The 21,780-nt window shown below is 41.4% G+C and overlaps 1 protein-coding gene across 1 annotated transcript; it reads left to right on the top strand.

Moving 5' to 3' along the window:
• The first annotated feature begins 1,763 nt into the window (after positions 1–1,763).
• Positions 1,764–13,684, top strand: VGLL1 (vestigial like family member 1). The gene is made up of 2 exons (XM_041000052.1): positions 1,764–1,977; positions 13,380–13,684. The coding sequence occupies exons 1-2, from the start codon at positions 1,764–1,766 to the stop codon at positions 13,682–13,684; spliced, it is 519 nt and encodes a 172-aa protein (XP_040855986.1).
• The last annotated feature ends 8,096 nt before the right edge of the window (positions 13,685–21,780 follow it).

The raw sequence follows: 21,780 nt of genomic DNA, 5'->3' as shown, positions 1-21,780 counted from the left end.
AGGACACTTCCTATGTCTCTGAAGCTCTCCTTTGGCCTTTTTCCTTTCCTGGTTCAATCTCCTGCCCATAGGCAGCCACTATCCCAACTTGTAGCAACATAAAATATTTGTGCTTGATCCATGTATGTGAAATCATACAACATGGAGTTTTTGTAGATGCTTAATATAAGTATCTTGATGTTGATCCATGCTGCTGTGTGGATTTATAGTTTGCTTCTTTTTATTGTTGAGAATCATGCCTTTGCATAAATGTGGCAGTTAATTTTTAATTAGCATAGTGACAGACTCCACATCCTTCCATTTTTTTGGCTATGATAGATAAAGCTGATATGAACATTCATGTACAAGTCTTTGTGTTGATCTAGTTTTTATTTCTCTTGGTTGTATGTTCCTACAAGTGAGATTATTAAGTCACATGGTAAGAAATGCCTAATGTTATAAGAAGCTAATTTTCCAACTCATTGTTCACATACATGTAATGTATTGATATCTTCAGGAAGTGTCTGGTTCTGGCATGTTGTCAATCAGTGCAAACAGCATGGCAGTGCTCAAATACTTCTCTAGGCCACATCTAAAATAATTCTGGAAGAAGAACTAAGAAAGAACTCCTTACTCATTGCCTGTTACTGTTTCCTCAATATAATATGTTGACACTTCTAGTGGAATCCTAAACAATGAACTTGTAGTATTTACGTGCACCAACTCTCTCTCTTTTTTTTTTTTTAAATGTAAGATGACTATGGTGCTCAGAAAGGCCATAGAGTTCCTCTGAAGTTAGGTAGACAAGGGTAACCTCAGGTTATCTGACTCCTTTTCTAATGTGATTTTTTTTCATTGTGCTTTTTCTGTGTGAAATGATAGTCATTCAACCATCATTTACAGATCAAGTGCTTGTGCTATTGGCTATCAATAAAGCATATGGAATGCTCTGGATCCTCAAATATCTCATAGATTTAAGAGGGAGATAGCTTATTATACTCAAGTCATTTCGATTCTACACAGAAAAAGAAATAGATTAAATCCATGTTTAGGCAGAGCTCCAGACAATTCAGGTTGGTCAGTTGAAGGCACAAAAGATGGAGATGTGCCCTTTGCTGCTTGGGCGTGGCCACAGCATATTTGTGATTGCTGGTTTCTAAAATGGAGTGTGTGCGGTTGAAGCCCATGATCTTACCCAGATTAGGGCATCAAGAGCAGTAGGAGGATTTGACGTGTTTTATTATTTTGCATGGAAGTGGTCAACCTGGAAGTCAGTGCTGATCACATCGGCTGAAATTGCCAGTCTCCCATCAGATTGTTTAGCCAGAGCCTCCAGGGAATCTGATGCCCACAGATATCTCTGGCCTGACCTTGTCTCATTCATTTGGGAGAAAAGAACCTTCTCAGGAGATAAGTTATGGTGCTATATTGTCTCAATGATCTTCCACTTCACTCTTCATTTCTTGATGCTTTCATGGTCGTGTTGGCTGATGATTCCTCTCATTGGTAAGACAAAACCCCTTTGAGTATTTTGTATAAGTTTGTCTTCATGTTTCCTGAACACTGATTAGATAAGGTTGATCCTGAGACCAGCAGAGCATTGTTGTTCACCTTCAAAAGCTCAAAGACTCCTTGAGGCCCCGGTGATAGCCTGTACTGGTGGGAACAGACTGCTTGTCCCCAAAGATGCTGTTCATCTAAACTACATCCAAGCCACTTGATAACATAGTAACAATGGCACTTTGCATTTGGTCCGCAGCTCTCGTATTTGTGGCTCACCAATAATGGAAGAAACGAGGAAGACTGGCGGCCAGCAGGCCAGACGTAGGCAGAGTCCTGTAATGACAGAGTGGAGTTCCAATTGCGTCATTTTCAACTATTTCCAAGGAGACATTGGCAGCGTAGTGGATGAGCACTTCTCCAGAGCTCTGAGCAACATCAGGAGTCCCCAGAGACTGGTAACCTCAAGCATGAATGAAGATGTGATCCTAAGGAATGGTGAGCATGTTAAGAGGGATGTGGGTGGAATTTCCTGTGAACTACTCAGCTCTGAAGTGCTTGATGCATTAGATGTGTGTATTCACTAAAGACAGATTCCCTTGTCCAGTGAGAAGTTACAACTCTTCTTAAAAGTTTAATATAAAAGGGACCTGCTTAATCAACTTAATTGACCCATTTCATTAATTTCTGTAACCACGTTAAATGCTGAGTGTATTGCTGAGCATGCACTGAGAGCTTTACAACTGTGTTCAATTAACATCATTAACAATACTATTATTATGATTATCATTAATATTGGCCATAATGAGAAAAAGAATGTCCCAGTAATTGCCCCCAGGCTCTTGTCAACAAATACTAGATGAGTAGATGAGCAAGGGCAGGAGCCAGGGGGAGAGCTGAAAACTCTTGCCATATCCCCCCAACACAACATCTTTCACAGAGCCAAAGGTGTGTGTCCCACATATTCTTTGGCAATTAAAACAAGAGAGAGAGAGAAAGCAGTTTTGAGAAAATGAAAGTGTGCAAGTTTGGAGAAAGAGGTAGACACTAAGCTGACAGGGGCTGCAGTCTGACTTTTCATGGAGTCACATAGTATCATTCATCTGGCCCTTCCTCCATAAAAATGCATGTTCCAACTGCTTTTGCATAGAGGCAAGTACAAGTCAGGCTAGCTTCATTTTTAAATATATTCACTATCATTATCATATTCATCTTTTTGCTTTTGGTTTCAAAATATTTTACTGGGTACCTGAAAACATTCATGGCCCCGTGGGTGGCTCCTGGGCATAATGAAGTTCTCCCTGTCCGGTGATGTGAACTAGTTCAGTGCCTCTACTTTTTTTGTAATGTGCAAATTCACCAGGGTATGGCTGATTTTTCAAAAAGATCTTTATTGCTGGTGCCAAGTACACATGTTGAATGTCAGAGGACCTGTGTGTCTCCAACAAGGCTGCTTCATGCAAAGCAAATGAACAGGCTCTCTGACTTTGGAGTTTAGCTGTTTCCAGAAGCCAACACTTTTGGATTTGTACACGGTGGTGGTGTGTAGGTGTTGTACTAACTTTGGCAGAATTCTTTTCTGTCCTAGGAATTACTTTACTGCGAAGTAATGTGATTCTCTCAAAAAAATATTGTGGGTTAAGTCAGTATGTGGAAGAGCAAGTGGTAGCAGCAGGTGCTAAAGAGAACCACTGTGAAGCTTATTGCTAAAACGGGCACAAGGGGGCAGTGGAGAGAGTGGAGGTGGTGAACCCTGAATCTGTTAAATGATTGTGATCATGAGTGGCTTGGGGGAGTGACACTTTGCAAGAGCTAATAAATGTGCTGTATAAAATTTGGAAGATCTAGCTAAGTGCTTTGTAGGGTCAAAATCCCAGGCACTTAACACGGAGACAAATAGGCTGATGTCAGCTATTTGACTTTAAAAAATTTTTATAAATATATTTTTCCATGTGTTTAACACTTCAATAGGTAACAAAATCAGCAAATGGAAAGCAGAAAATAAAAACAATGACAAGGAACAGAAAAACACAAGCCCAGCAAAAAAAATTAAAAACCTATTGTTCCTCAGGTATATAAACAATATAAACAAAGGTTCTGTATGTTTTCTCTCTTTAATCTGTGATAACTAATACACAGAGTAGAAAAATTGCAATCTATTGATACAAGAGTGACACTCTGGGATTTGATTATTGTGACTCTATTTCTGAAAACACAGGCTCATATTCATTAAAGTCATTTCCCCATAAATACCATCAATCCGTACTCCCTCGTTTCCTCTGTTCTACCCGCCTCTTAAAAAATTAAACTGAGATGAAAACCAGCTTTTGATCTATTACCTTGCATCTCTGCTTTACTTGCAGCAAAACTCAATAGTGACATTGAGGCACATTTTTCCTCTTCCTCTCCTCTGGGCTCTTTACACTCCACCCATGCTTTTATTATCATGAGATCTTGAGCCTTCACATGATGTGGTCACTTGGAGAGTGAACCAGCAGATGGAAGATCTTTCTCTCTGTTTTTCCTTCTCTCTGGAAATCTGCCTTTCCAATAAAAATAAGTAAATCTTTAAAAGAGACCACTCTAATTAAGATTACCCTTTCTCTCTCCTAATCTTCTTTGATCTATTAGCCACATCAGCTGCATTGAACTGCACCCTCCTTCTAGAAACACTTCCTGTTACTACTGCTCTTTAGTCTCCTTTGCTGATGTCCCTGTGTGTCCAGCTTCTTTCTAAATGTTCCAGAGCTCCAGGGCACCGATCTTAGGCAATTTCCTGTTAACTGCATTCGTTCCCTAGGTGATTTCTTCTACTCCTGATCTTAAATGCCATCTATTTGCATGAATCCCAAATACCCATCTGCAGCTCAGAATGGATATCAGATCTATGTAACTGCCTCCTTGGGATCTTCACTTCTTGCATCCAAGAGGAACAAAAATGTCTGCAACTATCAGAGCTGAGGAAGGCTGAAGCCAGGAGCCCAGAATTTGATCTGGGTCTCCCACATGAGTGATAATGACTCAAGTACTTGAGTCATCACTGCTGCCTTCCAAGGTGCTCATTAGCAGAAAGCTGAGCTGCAAGCTCAGGAGTCAGGATTCAAACAGGGCTCTGCTTTGGCAGCTGAACAGCTGCTCCGAGTGTCTGCTCCTCAAATGAACTCTTAGTCTCCACTTCAACCTTCTCTCAATGCCTCTCAAAGCCCACCTCAGTAAATGGCAAGCGTATTCTTTGAATTCCTTGGAGTCATATTGAACACCTTTCTTTATCTCACACTCTATATCCAATCGTTTGGGCAATTCTGTTGACTTTACCCTCAAAATAGCCAAACTCTCCATGTCTCCCCACTGCCACTGCTGTCACTTTTGTTCTAGAGGCCATAGTCTCCCTTTTGTAGTAGTTCAATAATCTCCTAATTGGTCTCAGCCCTTTTGGCTTTGTTTCCTTTCAGTCTGGTTTCAAGATAATGGTGAGAATGGCCAGTCAAATGAAAGTCCTGTCGCGGTACTTTTGGGTTCAAAATGTTTCAATAGCTTTCCATGTCCCTTGGAATCTAATCCAAACTTTGTTAACAGGTCCCAATCTCATCTGGGCCCTTGTTGCCTTTCTCATCTTCTATCCTACCACTTTGCACGCCACCCACTTCAGTTTAGCCTCCCCAGTACATGTAGTCTGTACTTCGTAAGTCCTTCGGCAGGTTCTCCTTTTGCACTCTCCCAGGAATGCTATGTCGCCAACATCTGCACCATTTCCCTTTCCCTCATATGAGTTCTCCAGTGTCACTGCCCCAGAGAAGCAACCTTCTTTGAATAATCTACATGCAAAATATAAGCTGTTACTCAGTCACTCTGTCTTCTTGCTGTATTTCATTTTTATTCTAAGCATTTGTCATCACCTACCATATTCTGTGTGCATATACTCCCTGGTTGACCACCCTCCCCTGCCTTAGACTCTTGATTCCACTGTAGCAGTGATTCAGTCTATTGACTGCTACTTTCCAGGTACCTGGCACAATGCTTGACACACAGAGAAGTTACTCAATAAATGGTGCTTGAATGAATGAAATTGTACTTTGAATCAGACAGGGTTACCATAGGAATGTATGTGGTATGTTGCGCAGCTTTACAAACAGGCTGATTGGGACCAGGCTGCTTCTACTAATAGTGTGATGTGAAGGCGTATCAGATTGCCTCTCAGCGATTTCCTCACCTCAAAAGCAAATACTATTTAACTCTACAGGCGTGAACGAGGAGTGAATGAGGAAATGCATGCCAAGTGTTGCGTAGTAAGTACTATGTTGGGGCTAGTCACTTTGTGGGCAAAGTGTTAATGCTGCACACATGTTTTTGAATGGCTAGAAAGCAGAAGTTAAAGGCATTAGGATCACAGAGCAGCAGGCTTCTCCCGTAAGTGTGTAAGTTCTCTGGGGCGTTCTGTTGGTGGCTGCTAAGGTATTTTCTGTGCCTCCTGACTCCACCTTGCGTCACTGTGAGAGGTCTCTGCACCCTTTCGGAGCTTGGCTATGACCCTGTTCTTTGGCCAAGAGAACTTTTCTCTCTGCCCGATTTCCTAGTTGTTTCATTTTCCCTGCTGAGTATCTCACAAAGTCTTTGACTGTAAAGATGTCGCTTCTCTCACAAAGAGGACAAGTGAAATATTTGTCTGCTACAGGGGAAAGGCTGTGTTCCTTAAGACCCCTCCTAATACATCTAGGATTCAGGTTTCTCCTCTGTTTTGCTGCTTGGGGCAGGCCCTGTGAAAAAACTCCAATCCCAGATTCTCACTGGTGGGATTGGATGGCATACACCAACATTTAAAATGGTGCAAAATCTACAAAGCGACCTTTTGTGACTGCCCTTACTTAGTGAGCTCTCGACTCCTGCAGCCAGCACTAGGCCACCCAGCCCTGACTATGCCATGCCAAGGAAAGCAGAGCCTCATTCATTGGTTCCCATGACTGATTCATCTCCATTTTAAGGACGCTTTCTCAAGCCAAATAAGTGCAACGCCCATATTTAGACACCCATGTGGCTAGGAAATGCCATTGAATTTCCTAGCTGGTTTTCCCAAACCAAAGTGAGTCTTAAAATATTCTTATCTATCATTTATACTGAGTGTACTTCAGGAAAAAACAATCCCACAATTTGAAGGTGTTTTTGAGTCATCTTCCTTTAAGAGAACATCAGAGAGGCATCGGAGACTATGACTTCTGGAGTAGAGGGTAGAGGAAAGCACACACCGTGCATGAGCTTGGATGCTTTCTGTTCTGCTCCAAGGTTGTTCCCAAGCCTGGCCACAGGCCTGATGATGTGCTTCAGGGCTGCTCAGAGCAGGTGGAAGGATGCAGAGCTGCGCACGCAGCAGACCTTTACAGCTATGCTTTAAAAAGCTTCCTCTTCCTTTGGTCTCCCCTCCTTTCTGCCCTAAGTGGTGTAGGGAAACAATGCTGGGTTTGTGTTTTAGTGTAAGTATCTACATGAGATCCACATATTCTAGTTGCTTTTGGTTCCTGTGAATACTGACAAATTCATGTCTTCCTTCCCAGCAAGGAAAAGTTGTCTGCACACACATACATTGAACCCCCCAGATGTCAAACAGTTCAAAATCCACTGTGATTAACAAAGTTCAAAAACAGGCAAATAAACCTATGGTGCCAGAAGACAAGATAGTGTCTACCTTTGGCTGGGTGATAGTGGCTGCGAGGGGGTGTGAGGAGAACCCATGCAGGGTGTGGAAGGAAAGTGTTCTTGTTGGTTATACTCCGTCTGGGTGCTCATTCTCGTTTGTGCAAATTTCTCCAGTTTCATGTTTGCAGTGGAACAGTTTTCTGTATATGTTATGGTATTTCACAAAACTGCTTTGCAGTTGGTATAATTATCTTCAGATTAAAGAGAAGAAAGCTGCAGCTCAGCCAGGTATGCTCCTGGAGATAGACCACACAGACTGTGTGTTAGAGATTGCAGTGCAGGTCTGTCAGACTCCTGGGTTAATTTCTTCATGTCTTTTCTATCCTGCTTGCCTTTATAGACCCAGACAATGGCCCCTGTGAGAAGGTTAATACCTATAAGCACTAGATTTAATGATGTTTATGATAACTACCACATATTCTAAGGGCCAGGCTCTCTGCTAAGGCCTGACTGTCAGATTATGACATCAACTCTTCACACCAACCCATTAATTCTCACTGTGGACATTTTCTTGGTGAAGAATTCGAGGCTCAGAATCAAATGGCCTGCTTAAATTCCATCCCTACTAAGGGCTGGCTAGGTGATTTGTTGCTAGGTGACTTTGATGCCATGAAACTACTCACTTAATTTTAGTTAGCCACTGTCCTTTCCTTTCCTTTCCTTTCCTTTCCTTTCCTTTCCTTTCCTTTCCTTTCCTTTCCTTTCCCTTCTTTTCCTTTCCTTTCCTTTCCTTTCCTTTCCTTTCCTTTCCTTTCCTTTCCTTTCCTTTCCTTTCCTTTCCTTTCCTTTCCTTTCCTTTCCTTTCCTTTCCTTTCCTTTCCTTTCCTTTCCTCTCCTCTCCTCTCCTCTCCTCTCCTCTCCTCTCCTCTCCTCTCCTCTCCTCTCCTCTCCTCTCCTCTCCTCTCCTCTCCTCTCCTCTCCTCTCCTCTCCTCTCCTCTCCTCTCCTCTCCTCTCCTCTCCTCTCCTCTCCTCTTCTCTGCTCTCCTCTCCTCTCCTCTCTCCTTCCCTCTCCTTCCTTCCTTCCTTCCTTCCTTCCTTCCTTCCTTCCTTCCTTCCTTCCTTCCTTCCTTCCTTCCTTCCTTCCTTCCTTCCTTCCATCTCTCCCTTCCCTCCTGAAAAAAGGAATTATAAAAAAGGATAATTGGAAGTAAAGAAGATAATTCTGCATTGATCATTCACAACTGTGATTCATCTTTTGGAATGCTATTTGCTTACTAAATAATTTTCCTAATTGCAAAAATAAAATATGTCTTTTTGAAGATTTAGAAAACAGGAAAGATTCAGGAAACCAAAAGGATTGAACATAGTCATAAACATATATCAATGTCATCACATATTCTAATACATTATTTCAATTACTCGGGAGTGTCATTTCATAGATGTACCAAATGTTAGACTTTATGAACATTTAATTGTTGCTAAATTTTATCTATTTTTAGCATCATTTTGAACATCCTTGCAGCTAAGTTTTTGCGTGTACATTTTATATCCTTAAAATAAATCATTGTAAGTGAAATTACTGGGTCAATGAGTCTGCACAAATTTTGTGGTTTTGATATCTACTGACAAATTACTCCCCAGAAACATTATGACAATCTGCCACTCCTCAAAGCCAGTGGTGTGTGAAAATGCCCCACTCACCAGTTGTTAAATTGAAGAGGCAAAGCAAGTAAGAGCATGGGGTTTAGAATGCTGCAGTGCTACCAGTGTGAACTCAGGCAATTTGCTTTAACCACTCGGAGTCTGTTTTCACATTCGGGTTGCTGTGAGGATCATATGAGATCATGTATGTGGAGCAAAGTGTCAGGCTATTGTAAATGCTCAGTAAACATGTTATTCTCTACTTATAAGTTGTTTCTGCCTGCCTCAGAAGTGTTATTACCTGAGAAGAGATACAGACTGGGTAAGACTTCTGAAATCTCCCTTGAATGCCAATACCAATCCATCATCTGTACCTCTCCTGTCTCCAACATTAGGTGACCAGTGACAGTGCGGATTCTGAGGTCTCACACTAATTATCACCTAGGTTTTTCTGGATTCATTACACTGAATGTTACAAAGTAGTAAAGAAGCTCAAAGTGGGCTTGTGTATGGGAAATTATTAATAATAAGAATAGCAAGAGGTATCATTTGTAGATCACCTACTGAGTGTCAGTGTGTGAAGCCCTTTACATGGATTATTCCATTCAATCATATAACACTGTCATGAGTCTCAGAGGGGCAGGAGGGAGGCTTGCTCAGTGTCATGCAGACAAGAAGTGGACTCCAATCCTACCTGACTTCAAATTTGTGTTGTTGACCAGTTTGAATGCTACTGTCCTCAAGCTAAAAAGGTTTAGTAGGGAGCTGTGCACATGAGTGTGTATGTGCATATGCATTTGTGTGCAATCATGAGTTGCACGTGTGTATGAGCACATGCATGTGTATCACTAGAACAGTATTTAGTCAGACACTAGTATGTGTCAGGCCCTGTGCAAGTTCTTAGGGATGTACAGTGGATAAGAGAGAACTCATTCCAACCATTTCCAGTACCTCCTGAAAGACTGACAGTAAATGAACAAGTCAATTAAGCAATAAGGACATTACAGATTAACATTACAGTATGAAGGACAGAAAACTGTATAGTCACAGAAAGCAGTTAACACATTCTAGACTGGAGGTCCAAGGGAGCCTTTTGGTGTGTCCTGAAAGTAGGCTGGAGTAAGGAGTCAAGGCCACCATGCAAGGATAGGGTGGAAGGTAGATCCTGTGGGGTTGAGGCAAATGCTTCAGTGCCTGAGGACATATTCCAGAAGATTCTGAAGCTCCCCAAAGTGATTATGGGAGGGTGTGTGTGGGGTTTCTGGGTGTGCTTGGGGTGCTGGTGGAGCCTAAGAAGAATGGCCTACTAGTTTTACCCGAAAGAAGTGGAATGTGAACTGGTGACTAATACTGTCAAGGCAACCTGCTCTTAGGACCAAATGCCTGAGTGATTGCAGAGGCATGGATGGGACTACGAAGTAGAGCCTAGGTGCCTGGGATTAAGGTTTTTGGAGCAGAAGTGTTTTATAGTCCCACTCAAAGAAAAATCCGTCTTCCCCAAGTATTCATGAAATAATGTCCAATGCCTTCCCTATTCTGTGCGTTCTCGGATATAGTTTAGGGTACAAAAAGGCAGCAACATCTCCAAAAGCTCTTTGTCTCTTGCCTCCTGAGGTAGTTAATGGGTTACTTGCATAAGAAGATGTCACCAGAACCACTTCTACCCAGTGGCACCACGAGACAGTCCAGGTTATGATTTCAGCTACCTTTACACACGTATGGGGTGAAAGAGTCTGGTTGTTGGAGTGGTTCGCCTAAGAAGCCACATGTGGCTCATCCAAATTCAGCCGCTTCCCCCTCTGGAGTCCACCAGCGCTCAAGCCTAGTCTGGAAAGGTGGGTTTTCCCAGACCTCATGAGGTCCACTATGGGTTAATGTGAACTCAGGGTTGCGACACTGTGTGTTCTCACAAACTCCCAAACTGTTCTCTGGTGACCCTGTGAGACCTTGAACCGTGCTCTCACCCCTGTCCCAGAATTCCGGAGGGTAAACTAGTTAGGAGAAATAGTGAAAACACCCTGGGGCCCTGCTTCCCTCATTCCAAATACATAGTAAGGACCTAGGCCGGATGTATGAGCTCTGTAACGCATGTTCAGCTGGCATCTGCCCAGTTGCCAAAGGGTGTGCTTTGTTCCCAATCTGGGAATAGGACATGCAGTACCCCCATTCAATATGAAACATGGACAGTGATTAGCCAAACCATTTAATCAGTGATTTGTCACAGAATGCCCTCAATTGCTTCACACCTGGAGCTATGAATTTTCAAACATAGGATTCATTCTCAGGAACACATCTCAATATGCTCATTTGCCCATGATTTCATTACAATTCTGCCAGCACACATAACTGATCGCCAGTGGTTTGAAGTGCTTGGCCAAATGGCCACATAGCATAGGTATGAGTTCTTTTTTTTTTTTTTTTTTTTTTTTTCCTGTATTACACAGAATGTCGTGGTGAGGGTAGAGGTGAAGGAACTACAATAACACTGTGCCGGTCCCATGCTTTCTGTGAACTTTTCACTTTTTAATTGTCTTTTTTCTTTTTTGTAACCCCTTTTTATTTTTAACTTTTCTTTACATTTTTTATTTTTGATGATATTTACATGGTTGATTAGGGCACAAAGGGTCAAGGACTAGAGGAAAGTGGGTAAGACCATTCTTTCCACATTCTCTTTTTGCCTTCCTGTCTCTGGGGGAAGGGGGGGTAAAGGGAGAAGTCACACCCAGTGTCCCAGCCATCCCAGGGTCCCTAATGTGGGGCCTGCTCTGAGGGCACTGCTCAAGTGGTTTTGCTAGTTCAATAGTTCTGAATTGCTGCCAGTCTCAGCACTCCACTCCAAGCATAATGAAATCCCTCCAGAATCCACTGGCTGACATAGTCCACCTTAGAGTCTTCATTTGCCTAGAATATTGTTTTTTTTTTTTAAAGATTTGTTTATTTGCCTTGAAAGCCAGACTATAATGGGAGAGAGGGGAGGGAGAAGACAGGAAAAAGGAGAAGTAGAGGGAGAGGAAAAAAGGAGGGAGAACATAAGGGAGAGGAAGAGATTTTGTATTGCTTCACTCTGAAAACGGCCACAGTAGCCAGTGCAGTTCCTGACCAAAGCCAGGAGCCCACCTCCTACTCTGGGTTTTCCATGTGGGTGCAAGAGCATAAACACTTAGACCATTCTCTGCTGCTTCCCTCAGGCCATTAGCAAGGGAGCTGGATTAGAAGTGGTGCAGCCAGGACTTGAACTGGCACCCATTTAGAATGCCTGCACCACAGACAGCAGCGTTGCCTACAATGCAATTTTTATTTTAGTTGACAAATAATAACTTTAAATGTTTACGTGGCCATTGTGCTACTTTCATACATGTATACAGTATGTACTTCTCCTTAAACTTCACTGTTTCTTTGTGTTAGAAACCCTCAAGCTGATGCAGCTGCTTAAAAAATGCGTAATTCAGATTTTTTTTAACCTTGGGTGAAAGCCAGTCAAACTGAACTTTCAGGAGAGCTGCAAGAGGCCTATGTCAAATGAAAAGGGGCCAGCATAATACCAGGCAGCTAATCCTGCTCTGTAGTCACACCCACACCCCTCTTTTATTACCTTGGATAGATGAGTGGCTCCAGGATTAAAGCACCACCTCTGAGAGCTCCTTCCCTCCTCCCCTTCAACTGAGTGGGTGCTTAGATTGGGGAAAACACCCATCCATACCATGAACTGTCCTAGAATGTGATATCCTACATTCAGCCACTTAGCAAAGGTGCAGGCAGAGTGAGGTCTGTGGAACCAAAGGAGACATCATTTCCACTCCTCAACTGTACAAAAAAAAAATTTGAATCATCTATTGATCGTGAACATTCTGTATTTGCAGGACAAAGTCTAAGAAACTCTTTCCTTACTCATCACTCATCTCCCCAGCTCATTCCCCACTACTCTGCATTGCTGTTATGGCTCAGTTTCTTATCTTTTCCAGGTCCCCAAGACCTTGGAAAGCTAGTTCAACTCCAGAGCTTTGTGAGTGGTCATCACAGTAAAGCACTGTACAGTTTATAAAGTTCTATGGAATTCCACTGTTCAATGTATGTAGGATACTAGCTATAAAATCACTAACAATAAAGAAGCTAAACAGCAGTAGCAACCAAACACAAATCAATCATTATCCTTCTAGGAAAGTTTCACAGAGAAGTTCATTGGACAAGGAGATAAAGATGTATTTACAACAATGCTCACTACAATATTGCTTGTATAACTGGGTGGGTGGAAATGACTGAGCTGCCTACAGACCTGCCTCTGTTAGCCATATTCCTGTTGTATGATGCAGTACTGCTCAGCCATTCAACATGTTGCTGTTTCATGCCATTCATTGTGATAGGAGGATAATTATTGCTATTTTAAGTGAATCAAAAGCAGCTTTAAGGACAGTATGCGTTTTGGAAACAATGTGTACATAACTAGGAACGTGTTCTAGCAAGAAGTACAATTAAAGTAGAATATCTGCTAGTTTTGGATATTATGATTGATGTTTTTAGTCTTTTCTATATTTTCTTCAGGAATGTATTAGCAAGAAAAACATTCATCTACTTCCATTTTAAAAACAGCAAATGGACACCTAACATGTCTTTCAAAATCTTTTCTTCTCAGGTGGTGACATGCCTCCATACAAGTGGCGTTTCCCTTCATGGACAAATTCACAGCCAGAAGGGTTTCTTGCAAATGGCGTCGGCAACTGCAGCTCGGCTGTGTCTGTTCCCGTGGCTGTGAATCAGCATCCACTGACCCTGACTGGGACCGCTTCTGCTCAACCCAGGGAGCTGTGGCATTTTGCCCCCACCGCCAGCTCCAGCCATGCAGAGGCTGGATACTCTAATGCGGTCTCCACTGGGCGCTTGGTTCCAGAGCGCCAGTCTGATGGGAAATGTGAGCCCCTTCTAAATATCCTTCAGTAAAACAGATTTCTACTCCTTCCTCAGCAGTATGCCCCGAGGGAAGCATACAGACCTGTCCAAGTGACTGGAAGTGCAGGGCGACTCTTTCCCCGTAGGCATCTCCTCGGTGGACTATGAGGAGATACCCACCGGCATCTGCAGGATTGCCTTTGATTGGTGGTAGTGGGGAGTGAATTTGCACGAGATGGTGTGCCCAAGATTAATCGCTGTCTCTCTGGACGTGAGACTGCTGAGGAACACAATGTTCTGCTTAAATGTTCCATATATCTTCACTAAGCTTCAATGATGTGCACAGTTTAATGGCTGAAGTTTACGTATGTAGCCAACCAGCCAGAACTGACCTCAAATATTCACCCAAGTCTTTTGACTTGGCCTCACCTTGTAAAAATTATGGGCTATTCTTGAGAATTGTAGAGTCTTGCGTTTGCCACACTTGGAGTCACTAACTCCATTAACAAAACAGAGCTCTTTGACGTAACTACTGGCTCCAACACTGTTCTCAAAACAAGTTGGCAACCTGCAGTGATGCCAGATTCATAAGTAAAAACAAGAGCAATCTACACCAACCATCTGCTCACACGTTAAAATTCAAAGCAGTAGGAGAAGCAGTCCCACAACTACTTGGAGATTTGATGGGGCCTGGCTGTCTTTGGCTTGCTCCTGTGCACTGGGCTCCTCCTGTTTGGTTTCTCTTGGATTCCTCCTCTCTGAACACATCCCTACTGCATGAACTCAACTGCTCAAGAGGCTCACTCACTTTTCATTCACCCACTCACCCAACAAAAATTGAATTTAGCCTACCTGATATAAAATACGTGTCAGGAAACAAGACTCCTTCTTTGTAAGTGAGTGGGTGAATAATTGGCCTATACTATACTCTTGTGAAAAAGGCTATCCACACTGCTGCAAACTTGGCCTTTCTCATGAAATGTTTGTTAGAATAGATACCTTTGTGGTCTCATGGGAGCCAAATTTGCGTCTGTGATTTTACTGTGCTATGCTTTAAAAACATAACTGGAAGTTGTTTTCACTCTGAGCAAAGCATAGAGTACACAAAGGGTCCATTCATTGCACCCTACCTTACCTAAGTGAGGTACTCTGTTCCATCTTAGCATTGAAAACAAATTCTCCATTGAAATACCACTCCATCATTTCCATAGTTTGATTAGGAATCTACACAGAGAGTCAATCATAAAAACGTCAGGCTTGGCAAACCTGTGAAAATTCCCACCCCATACCCATTTTCACAAGGCTCTTCCTATTGAATTTGGAGAGAAAATTAGGTCAACTGTTTTTGTATGAATGCCCATGCATACATTTAGCAAAGTTCCGTTTCAACAGTTGGTTAAAACACAGATGGCTCAAATGAGCACCTTCCAAACATAACAACTCTGTACAGTTTGAGTCCAAGGTGGCAAATATTTAGTGAGCACCTACTATATGCCAGACACATCATAGCAAAGCCATAATGCAGGTATTGTATTATTCTGGACGCCTGTGGACACATTCATACTTTTTTTTTCCCATCAAAGTCTCAACTCCCTGGAACACTGAACACCTTCTACTAATACAGAGATGAGTTGTGCTCTTTGATAACTGAAACTTCAGGATCAATTGAAGAAGTCAATTGTCCTTACTCATGAAGATGTAAATAAAATCTAAATGATCTTAAAAGCCTAGAAGCTTCTATATATTTACAACATCTGATGAGAGAAAATAAGCCAGATGTTCACAAAGTGATAGGCAGGCCATTTGGGGACCCTGGAGTGCTGGGGGGCGGGGGTCACTACATAGGCAAGCCCCAGAGACATAATCTCCAATCATGTTTTCTTATATTTTCTAGGTAAGAAAACGAATGTGCACCGCAATCGTGGATCTGCCAATACCAGCCGGGCAAATGAAAGTATGTATCTGGTTCAAGTTTTGACAGTGTACTCTGAATCCTGAGAACAAATGTGGGGGCACTTGTAGTGTGAAAAGCAGCACCAATAGAAGACTTATTTCTGTAAACTAATATTTTTCATAAACATAATTGGTTGCATGTTAGTCTCTAATAGTGCAAAATTTCAGGTTGTGTAAGATTTCCTGAATGTTTCTATTTTGCTATAAATGGCTTCACTGAGTTATTTGATCTGAGCCAAACTTCACCATGGTAACCAAGGTGACTCAGAGAGATGAACAAATCTGTGAGGATTAGCTTGTTCTGTCACAGGTGTTCGATTCAAAGTATGCATACAGGGCCACCTCAGGACTCTGTAGTCAGGGAACGTGTCACCTAAGGCAAAGCCACATCCCTGGGCTCCACATCCAGTTTAAAAGTTAGAGTCATACATTCTTGAAAATGATTGATCTGAGTGGAATGGTTTGAATTCTTCATGATCTAGATTTGTGGTTTGAAAAAAAAGCTTTGAAATTATTGGCTTCAGGTATTTAGCCATGTTTCTTAACCTTTGCATGCCTCAGTCACCTCATTTGTACAATGAGCCAAAAAAAAAAAAAAAAAAAAAAAAGAAAAGAAAAAAAAATAGTGCCCACAGCATAGGGTTTCTGTGAGGACTAATTGAAATAATAAACAGGAAATCACCAAAAGTAGAACTCTTTGTTTGAAAGGTAGTTACAAATTGGGGCAGTAGTGGGGAGAGAGAGGAAGAGAGCAAGGAAGACAGACACACACACACAGAGACAGAGAGAGAGAGAGAGAGAGAGAGAGAGAGAGAATGATCTTGTAATTCATTTCCCAAGTTTGCTATGGCTGGGCTAGATAGAAGTCAGAACTAGGAACTTCATTTGGGTCGGCCACATGTGTCACAGACTCAAGTGTTTGGAGACCATCTTCCACTGCTTTCCCAGGTTCATTAACAGGGAGCTAGATAGGAAATGGAGAAGCCTGGAAGTGTTGTGATTCTATAACACCAACAAAAATTGTAAGTATTTTCAAAGGATAAGACCAGACACAATCTATTCCTTTGCCTCCCCTTACTATCATAAAATCATTGAAAACAATTCTAAATTAAAACAGCATGTTACAATGACTTGAATCAGTGATGGATGAGATTATTTCCAGTGTACATGGGTATCTATTGTATCCTAGAACAAAGGAAGAGTGCAGAAGACTCATAAAGAAAGGAAAGAACAGAGCAGTACTGCTTTGGGAAAGCAGTAGGGAAATAGTTTTGTCCATGGAGAGAAACTGAGGAATGGTAGGACATAGACGCACGGCTATGCCGAGTCTGGAGTCTGCCATTCTACCACTGGAGGCAGAGGCAGGAAACAGAGAACAAGGGATTGCTAGAGTTTCAAGTAAAGGACAGCATCTGACAAATTCCATGCTCTTAAGCATGACAGTGGTCTCTCAATCTGTCTTGATGGTAGTCATCATTTAGTTACCTGTATTACTTACTCCCATTTTGTGGTTGGTAGATTTAGCCTAAGACATAGCCACTTCTTCACATATTTTTATTATTTATTTATTTAATATGAATTTCATTTTTAATAAATCACATAATCCTTTGAATAGGAGTATTGATGATTTAAAAATATTTCTTGTATGAGACTCAGATAAATATTCGTCAAAGGAAAGAAGACAGTCTCCTCTCACCTCCTCAATATGGACCTGATGCTTTCATGCATCTCTGACATGAAGGCTAGGTGATATAGAGCCTTACGGATCAAGTTGGGATACTAGATTTCATATTCTAACTGATTTGGTGATCCTACTTGATAGAATTAGAAAAACTATTATGGGCACAATAAATCAGAGCATGACAAGAATCAAAATGAATAGACTAGCCAGGAGTCATGAGAGGATGACAGCTCGGTTAAATGGCAGTAGCAAAGATAGAAGGCGATGCACTTGATGAACTGTATGGGAGTGATGAGGGACACAGAAGAAGCTCGTGACACTTAGGTTTCCTGCTTGAGGAACTAGGTGGATAGTATCACACATCAAAATGGTAAAGACTATCGGACAATACCATTCTATTGGGCAAGGTGAATCTGAGGTACCCATAAAACAGTCAAGTAGGTATATATTTTCAACAGTTTCATAAATATAGGAGTGGAATTCAGAGGAGAAATCTGAGAGAACTTTTAGAATCCATTAGTATGGTGCATAAATGACAGAGAGGACCATTGAATGTGAGCATATAGGCAGAAGATGTAAATACAGAAGAGAGCAGAGAGAATTCAGAAAAATTACTGTATTCAAAGCCGGGGAGCATGAGGAAGCAACAAAGTGCATTGATTGAGAAGGAGTGGCCAGTGTTAAGGGAGAACCAGGACAATTCTGTACAACAGAATCTCCAAAGAATGCCTCAAGCCATATGAATTATCAGATATGTCAAAAGCTGTGCAGAAGTCCAATAAGAGAAGGATAGAAAGTTTCCATTGGATATGGCATCAGAGACATTGGGAAGCTTGTTAAGAGCTATTTCCACTATTTAATATGGAAGTCAGGTTGGAGAGGGTTGAACAGTGACTGGGAGATGACAGTGAATGATGGCAACTTCCTAGAAAAGAAAATGAAATGAAGAGAATGAAGTGGTAACTGAAGTGGGGATTTTAACAAAACAAATATTAGAGTCTGTTTGGGCCAATCATTTGAGTATATTATTTCACTTAATCCTCATTCTCCATCCTCAAAGTTCTTGATGTTACTCATAAACCAAGGAACAACTTGACCACAGAATAATTTGACTACCACAAAAAGAGACACTGCTTTTAAAAAAGAAGTAATAATGATCATTTATTGAGCATATATGTGCTAGCTGCTGTTCTAGAGCATTAAAAAAAAAACATGTTATCAAAACATTATGTATGCAATTAAAAAGATTTCACCAAGGCAAATTTTTCTTTGATACCATCTTCCCATGAACTTTTAACAATATACCCTCATATGTGTTCCACTCATATAATCATCACCATAACACTAGGAGGTAGCTGTCATTGAAATCTCCATGTAACAGGAGTAAAGTGAAGCTCAGAAAGGCTTAGGTAACTTGCCCAAGGTCACACGGTTAGCCAGTGGGGGGACAGCACTCAAACCTGGGTGTCTGACTTCAGAGCCGGCTTCTTCAACATCATGTTTATCCTGTTTTTCAGGAAACCAGTCTCCGGAGGGAAGAAAGGATATGTTCTAACATTGAACCTTGGCTTGAAGATGAGAATTCTTTTTACCAAACAGGATCTAGTGTTCTTTTCTGCTTCTGCTACTAAAGAATAATGAGCGAATTTATAGTCTCTTTTAAAAATATGCGCTTGTCTGCCTTAGCACCCTACAGCAGAGGGTTTCTAACTCACAAGTGAATTCCCAGCATATGAAGTAGTTAAAGGAGGTGTTCTTGAGTGGGAAGCATAGAGGGTCTTCTATTTGTATGTCCCACTCCCCGGTATATCCACTGAACTATAGCACTCTCACACTTCCGTGGTAGGGTCTGTAAAACTAAGGCTGATCACATGGTATCTTCTGGCACTGTCACATTTTTCTGATACCAGAAATGGCCTGAAGCTTTCCTGCCTTAACCAAATGCTGGCTTGCTTCATTCTCGCCTCTAAGAAAAGCATTGTGAAAATGGGGTGGACAAGACTAAACATCTTCAAAATCTGGAAGAACAAAAATCAGTCTGATCCTGATGCATCACATAGTTTCACTAGACAATTATGATACCTCAATTCTAAACAGAGGATTCCAAATGAAATTGAGAAATCTTAACTTAGAAATTGAGCAGGCTGCGCTATCCCAGGTTGAGCCTGGGGCTGGCGCAGGGCTTTTTCTGTTTCCTTAACATTTCATGGAAGTTTCTGTCTTGTTTTTCATTTCATGCATAACATTTGATTGAACTTTTCTTCTTCTCTTGCTTTGAGAGTGAGGAATCTAGCATTCGATTGGCGATAGGCATCTAAATCATAATGGAAACTTATAGTCTCCCAGATGGGCCCACTTGACTTCTATAAACATTACAATGCTTCCATTTGCCCTTTCACTTTCTGTTGGTTAGGGAACTGTTAGGATCATCCACACTGCTACCCCAAATGCCTTTCATCAAGCTGGAGGAGAAAGACATGGGCGTATTGGTCCAGATAAAATCACAGTTTGACAACCTCATTCATATTCCAAAACTAGGAGACAGCCTTTGTCCAGTGTAAGCTCACTCTTTACCCCTCAAAAATCACAGAAGCCTCTGCTTCTGCTCCATCCACATTCCACTTATTACTGTGTAATAATGCAGAAAGCAAATAATAATAAATCTGCTCTTTGCTGCTCTTCATTCTGAACCCTAATTTCTTTCACATTTGTCTTCTCATTCAAATTTTCCAACCACCCTGGATTTGCATTATTACCTTCGTTTAATGTGTGGTTCCTACAGGTTAGAGGTGTTAAATGCCCTGCCCAAGATCACATAATTAGTAGCAGAGACAGCACGGAAACTTGGGCCTCTATGCAATGCTCTTTTCTCTCCTTCATAACAATATCACAGGTTAATGTCAGCTTGCCTTTAAATAGTTTCCTCTCCCATCTGCCATGTAAATAAAGATCACAACTCTGGCTTGAGTGGATTGGTGATCTTAGCAGCAATTCTGTAATTCTCTTTTGTCAAGAACAAGTTTTACAGTGTGCCACATGTTTCCTAGATTTAGTAAGAAGAAAAAAAAAACCTTAGTATGTTGTCCCTCAGTATTATCTATCTTCAAAACAATATTGCTTTTAGGTGATGGTTTGGGGATTTCAAGGTGGAGGCTCACTCTTGCATTTGTGTTGTATAATTCTACAAGAGTGTGTCTATCTCTGTTCAGCAAAGATTTGTCTGTATTAGCAGATGACAAGGGTCGTTGGAAGTGAACTCTCACTCTTCCGTGTAAGGAAAAACGAAGTGATTCTGATAGGGATGGCATAGGTAGTCTGGGTGGTCCGACGACATTTCCTTACTCCTGCTGCTTAGAGACCCCTGGCTCTCTAAAATGCGCAGATAAGTCCCTGCCCAGGTCACTTACTAGTTAACAGCGTGCTTTGATTTTCAACTCTCAGTGTCTGCACGGTTTTTCTTTTCCCACTTTATTTTAAAAGACCCAACTGGAAAAGCAGTCATTTTAATCACTTGTTCATTTTGCCTTGCCAATAAAAAAAAAAAAATCCACCCCACTCTGTGGCGTATATGGTGTGTACTTCTTTATACACAAACACACAAACAAATGTGAAGTAGTTGGCTGCTAGTATTTTATTTTTTAATGTGTCTTCATCTACAGTTTTGTCAATAATCTTGTGAGATATTTATTGGGTGAACTGTATAGGTGCTGGTAGTAATTAAAAATGGTTCGTTTGTTTATTTTGAAAGTCAGGGTTACAGAGAGAGGGAGACACAGAAAGCGGTCTTCCATCTGCTGATTTACTCCTTAAGATGACAGCAACGTGCAGCACTGGCACAGGCTAAAGAAAGGAATTTCATCCGAGTCTCCAACATAGGTGGCAGGGCCAAAGCACTTGCGTCATTTTTTTTTTTTCCCCAAGCCACTAGCAGGGAGTTGGATTGGAAGTGGAGGATCCAAGATACAGCATCCAAGACTTGAACAGGCACCCATATAGGGTGCTGATGTTGCAGGCAGTGATTTTTTTATACTATCGCACAACTTGAGTCCCAGTCGTGGATTTTTTTTTTTTCTCACTAGATTGGTCAAGGTCTTGAAACTGGAGAATCAGGCCTAGTAGACCTACAATCCATAATACCCATTCTCATTTTTTTTCCTACGGTTTTAAAAAAATTGCTGGGTGCTTTTAGCTCACCAACTGCCTCTACCCTGCAATCTACCCCCTGAGATCCACATCCATACTTGACCTTTGCAATCTAGAGTAATTGGAATAGCTTCAAATGGGCTGAAAGCTCTCAAAGACTTAAAAGTGAATGGAAATAAATTCTAAAGTCTTGAAACACAATCACCACTCCATGAATAAATGCTGAGTAGAATATAACAACTGGTTCCTGCCATATAAACAAGAAACTTTGATCTTTCCTTAGCTTAACATAATTAATTGAAAATAGTTTGGTAAGCCATTTATATTTTCAAAATTTCAAGTTTTTGTTGTAAGATTCTTAAGATTGGTT

Source organism: Ochotona curzoniae, unplaced genomic scaffold, assembly GCF_017591425.1.
Source record: "Ochotona curzoniae isolate NIBS_2020 unplaced genomic scaffold, NIBS_Ocur_1.0 scaffold_1852, whole genome shotgun sequence".
NCBI lineage: Eukaryota > Metazoa > Chordata > Mammalia > Lagomorpha > Ochotonidae > Ochotona > Ochotona curzoniae.
The sequence above is the reverse complement of the archived record's forward strand: the minus strand, read 5'-3'. Positions and strand labels throughout refer to the sequence as shown.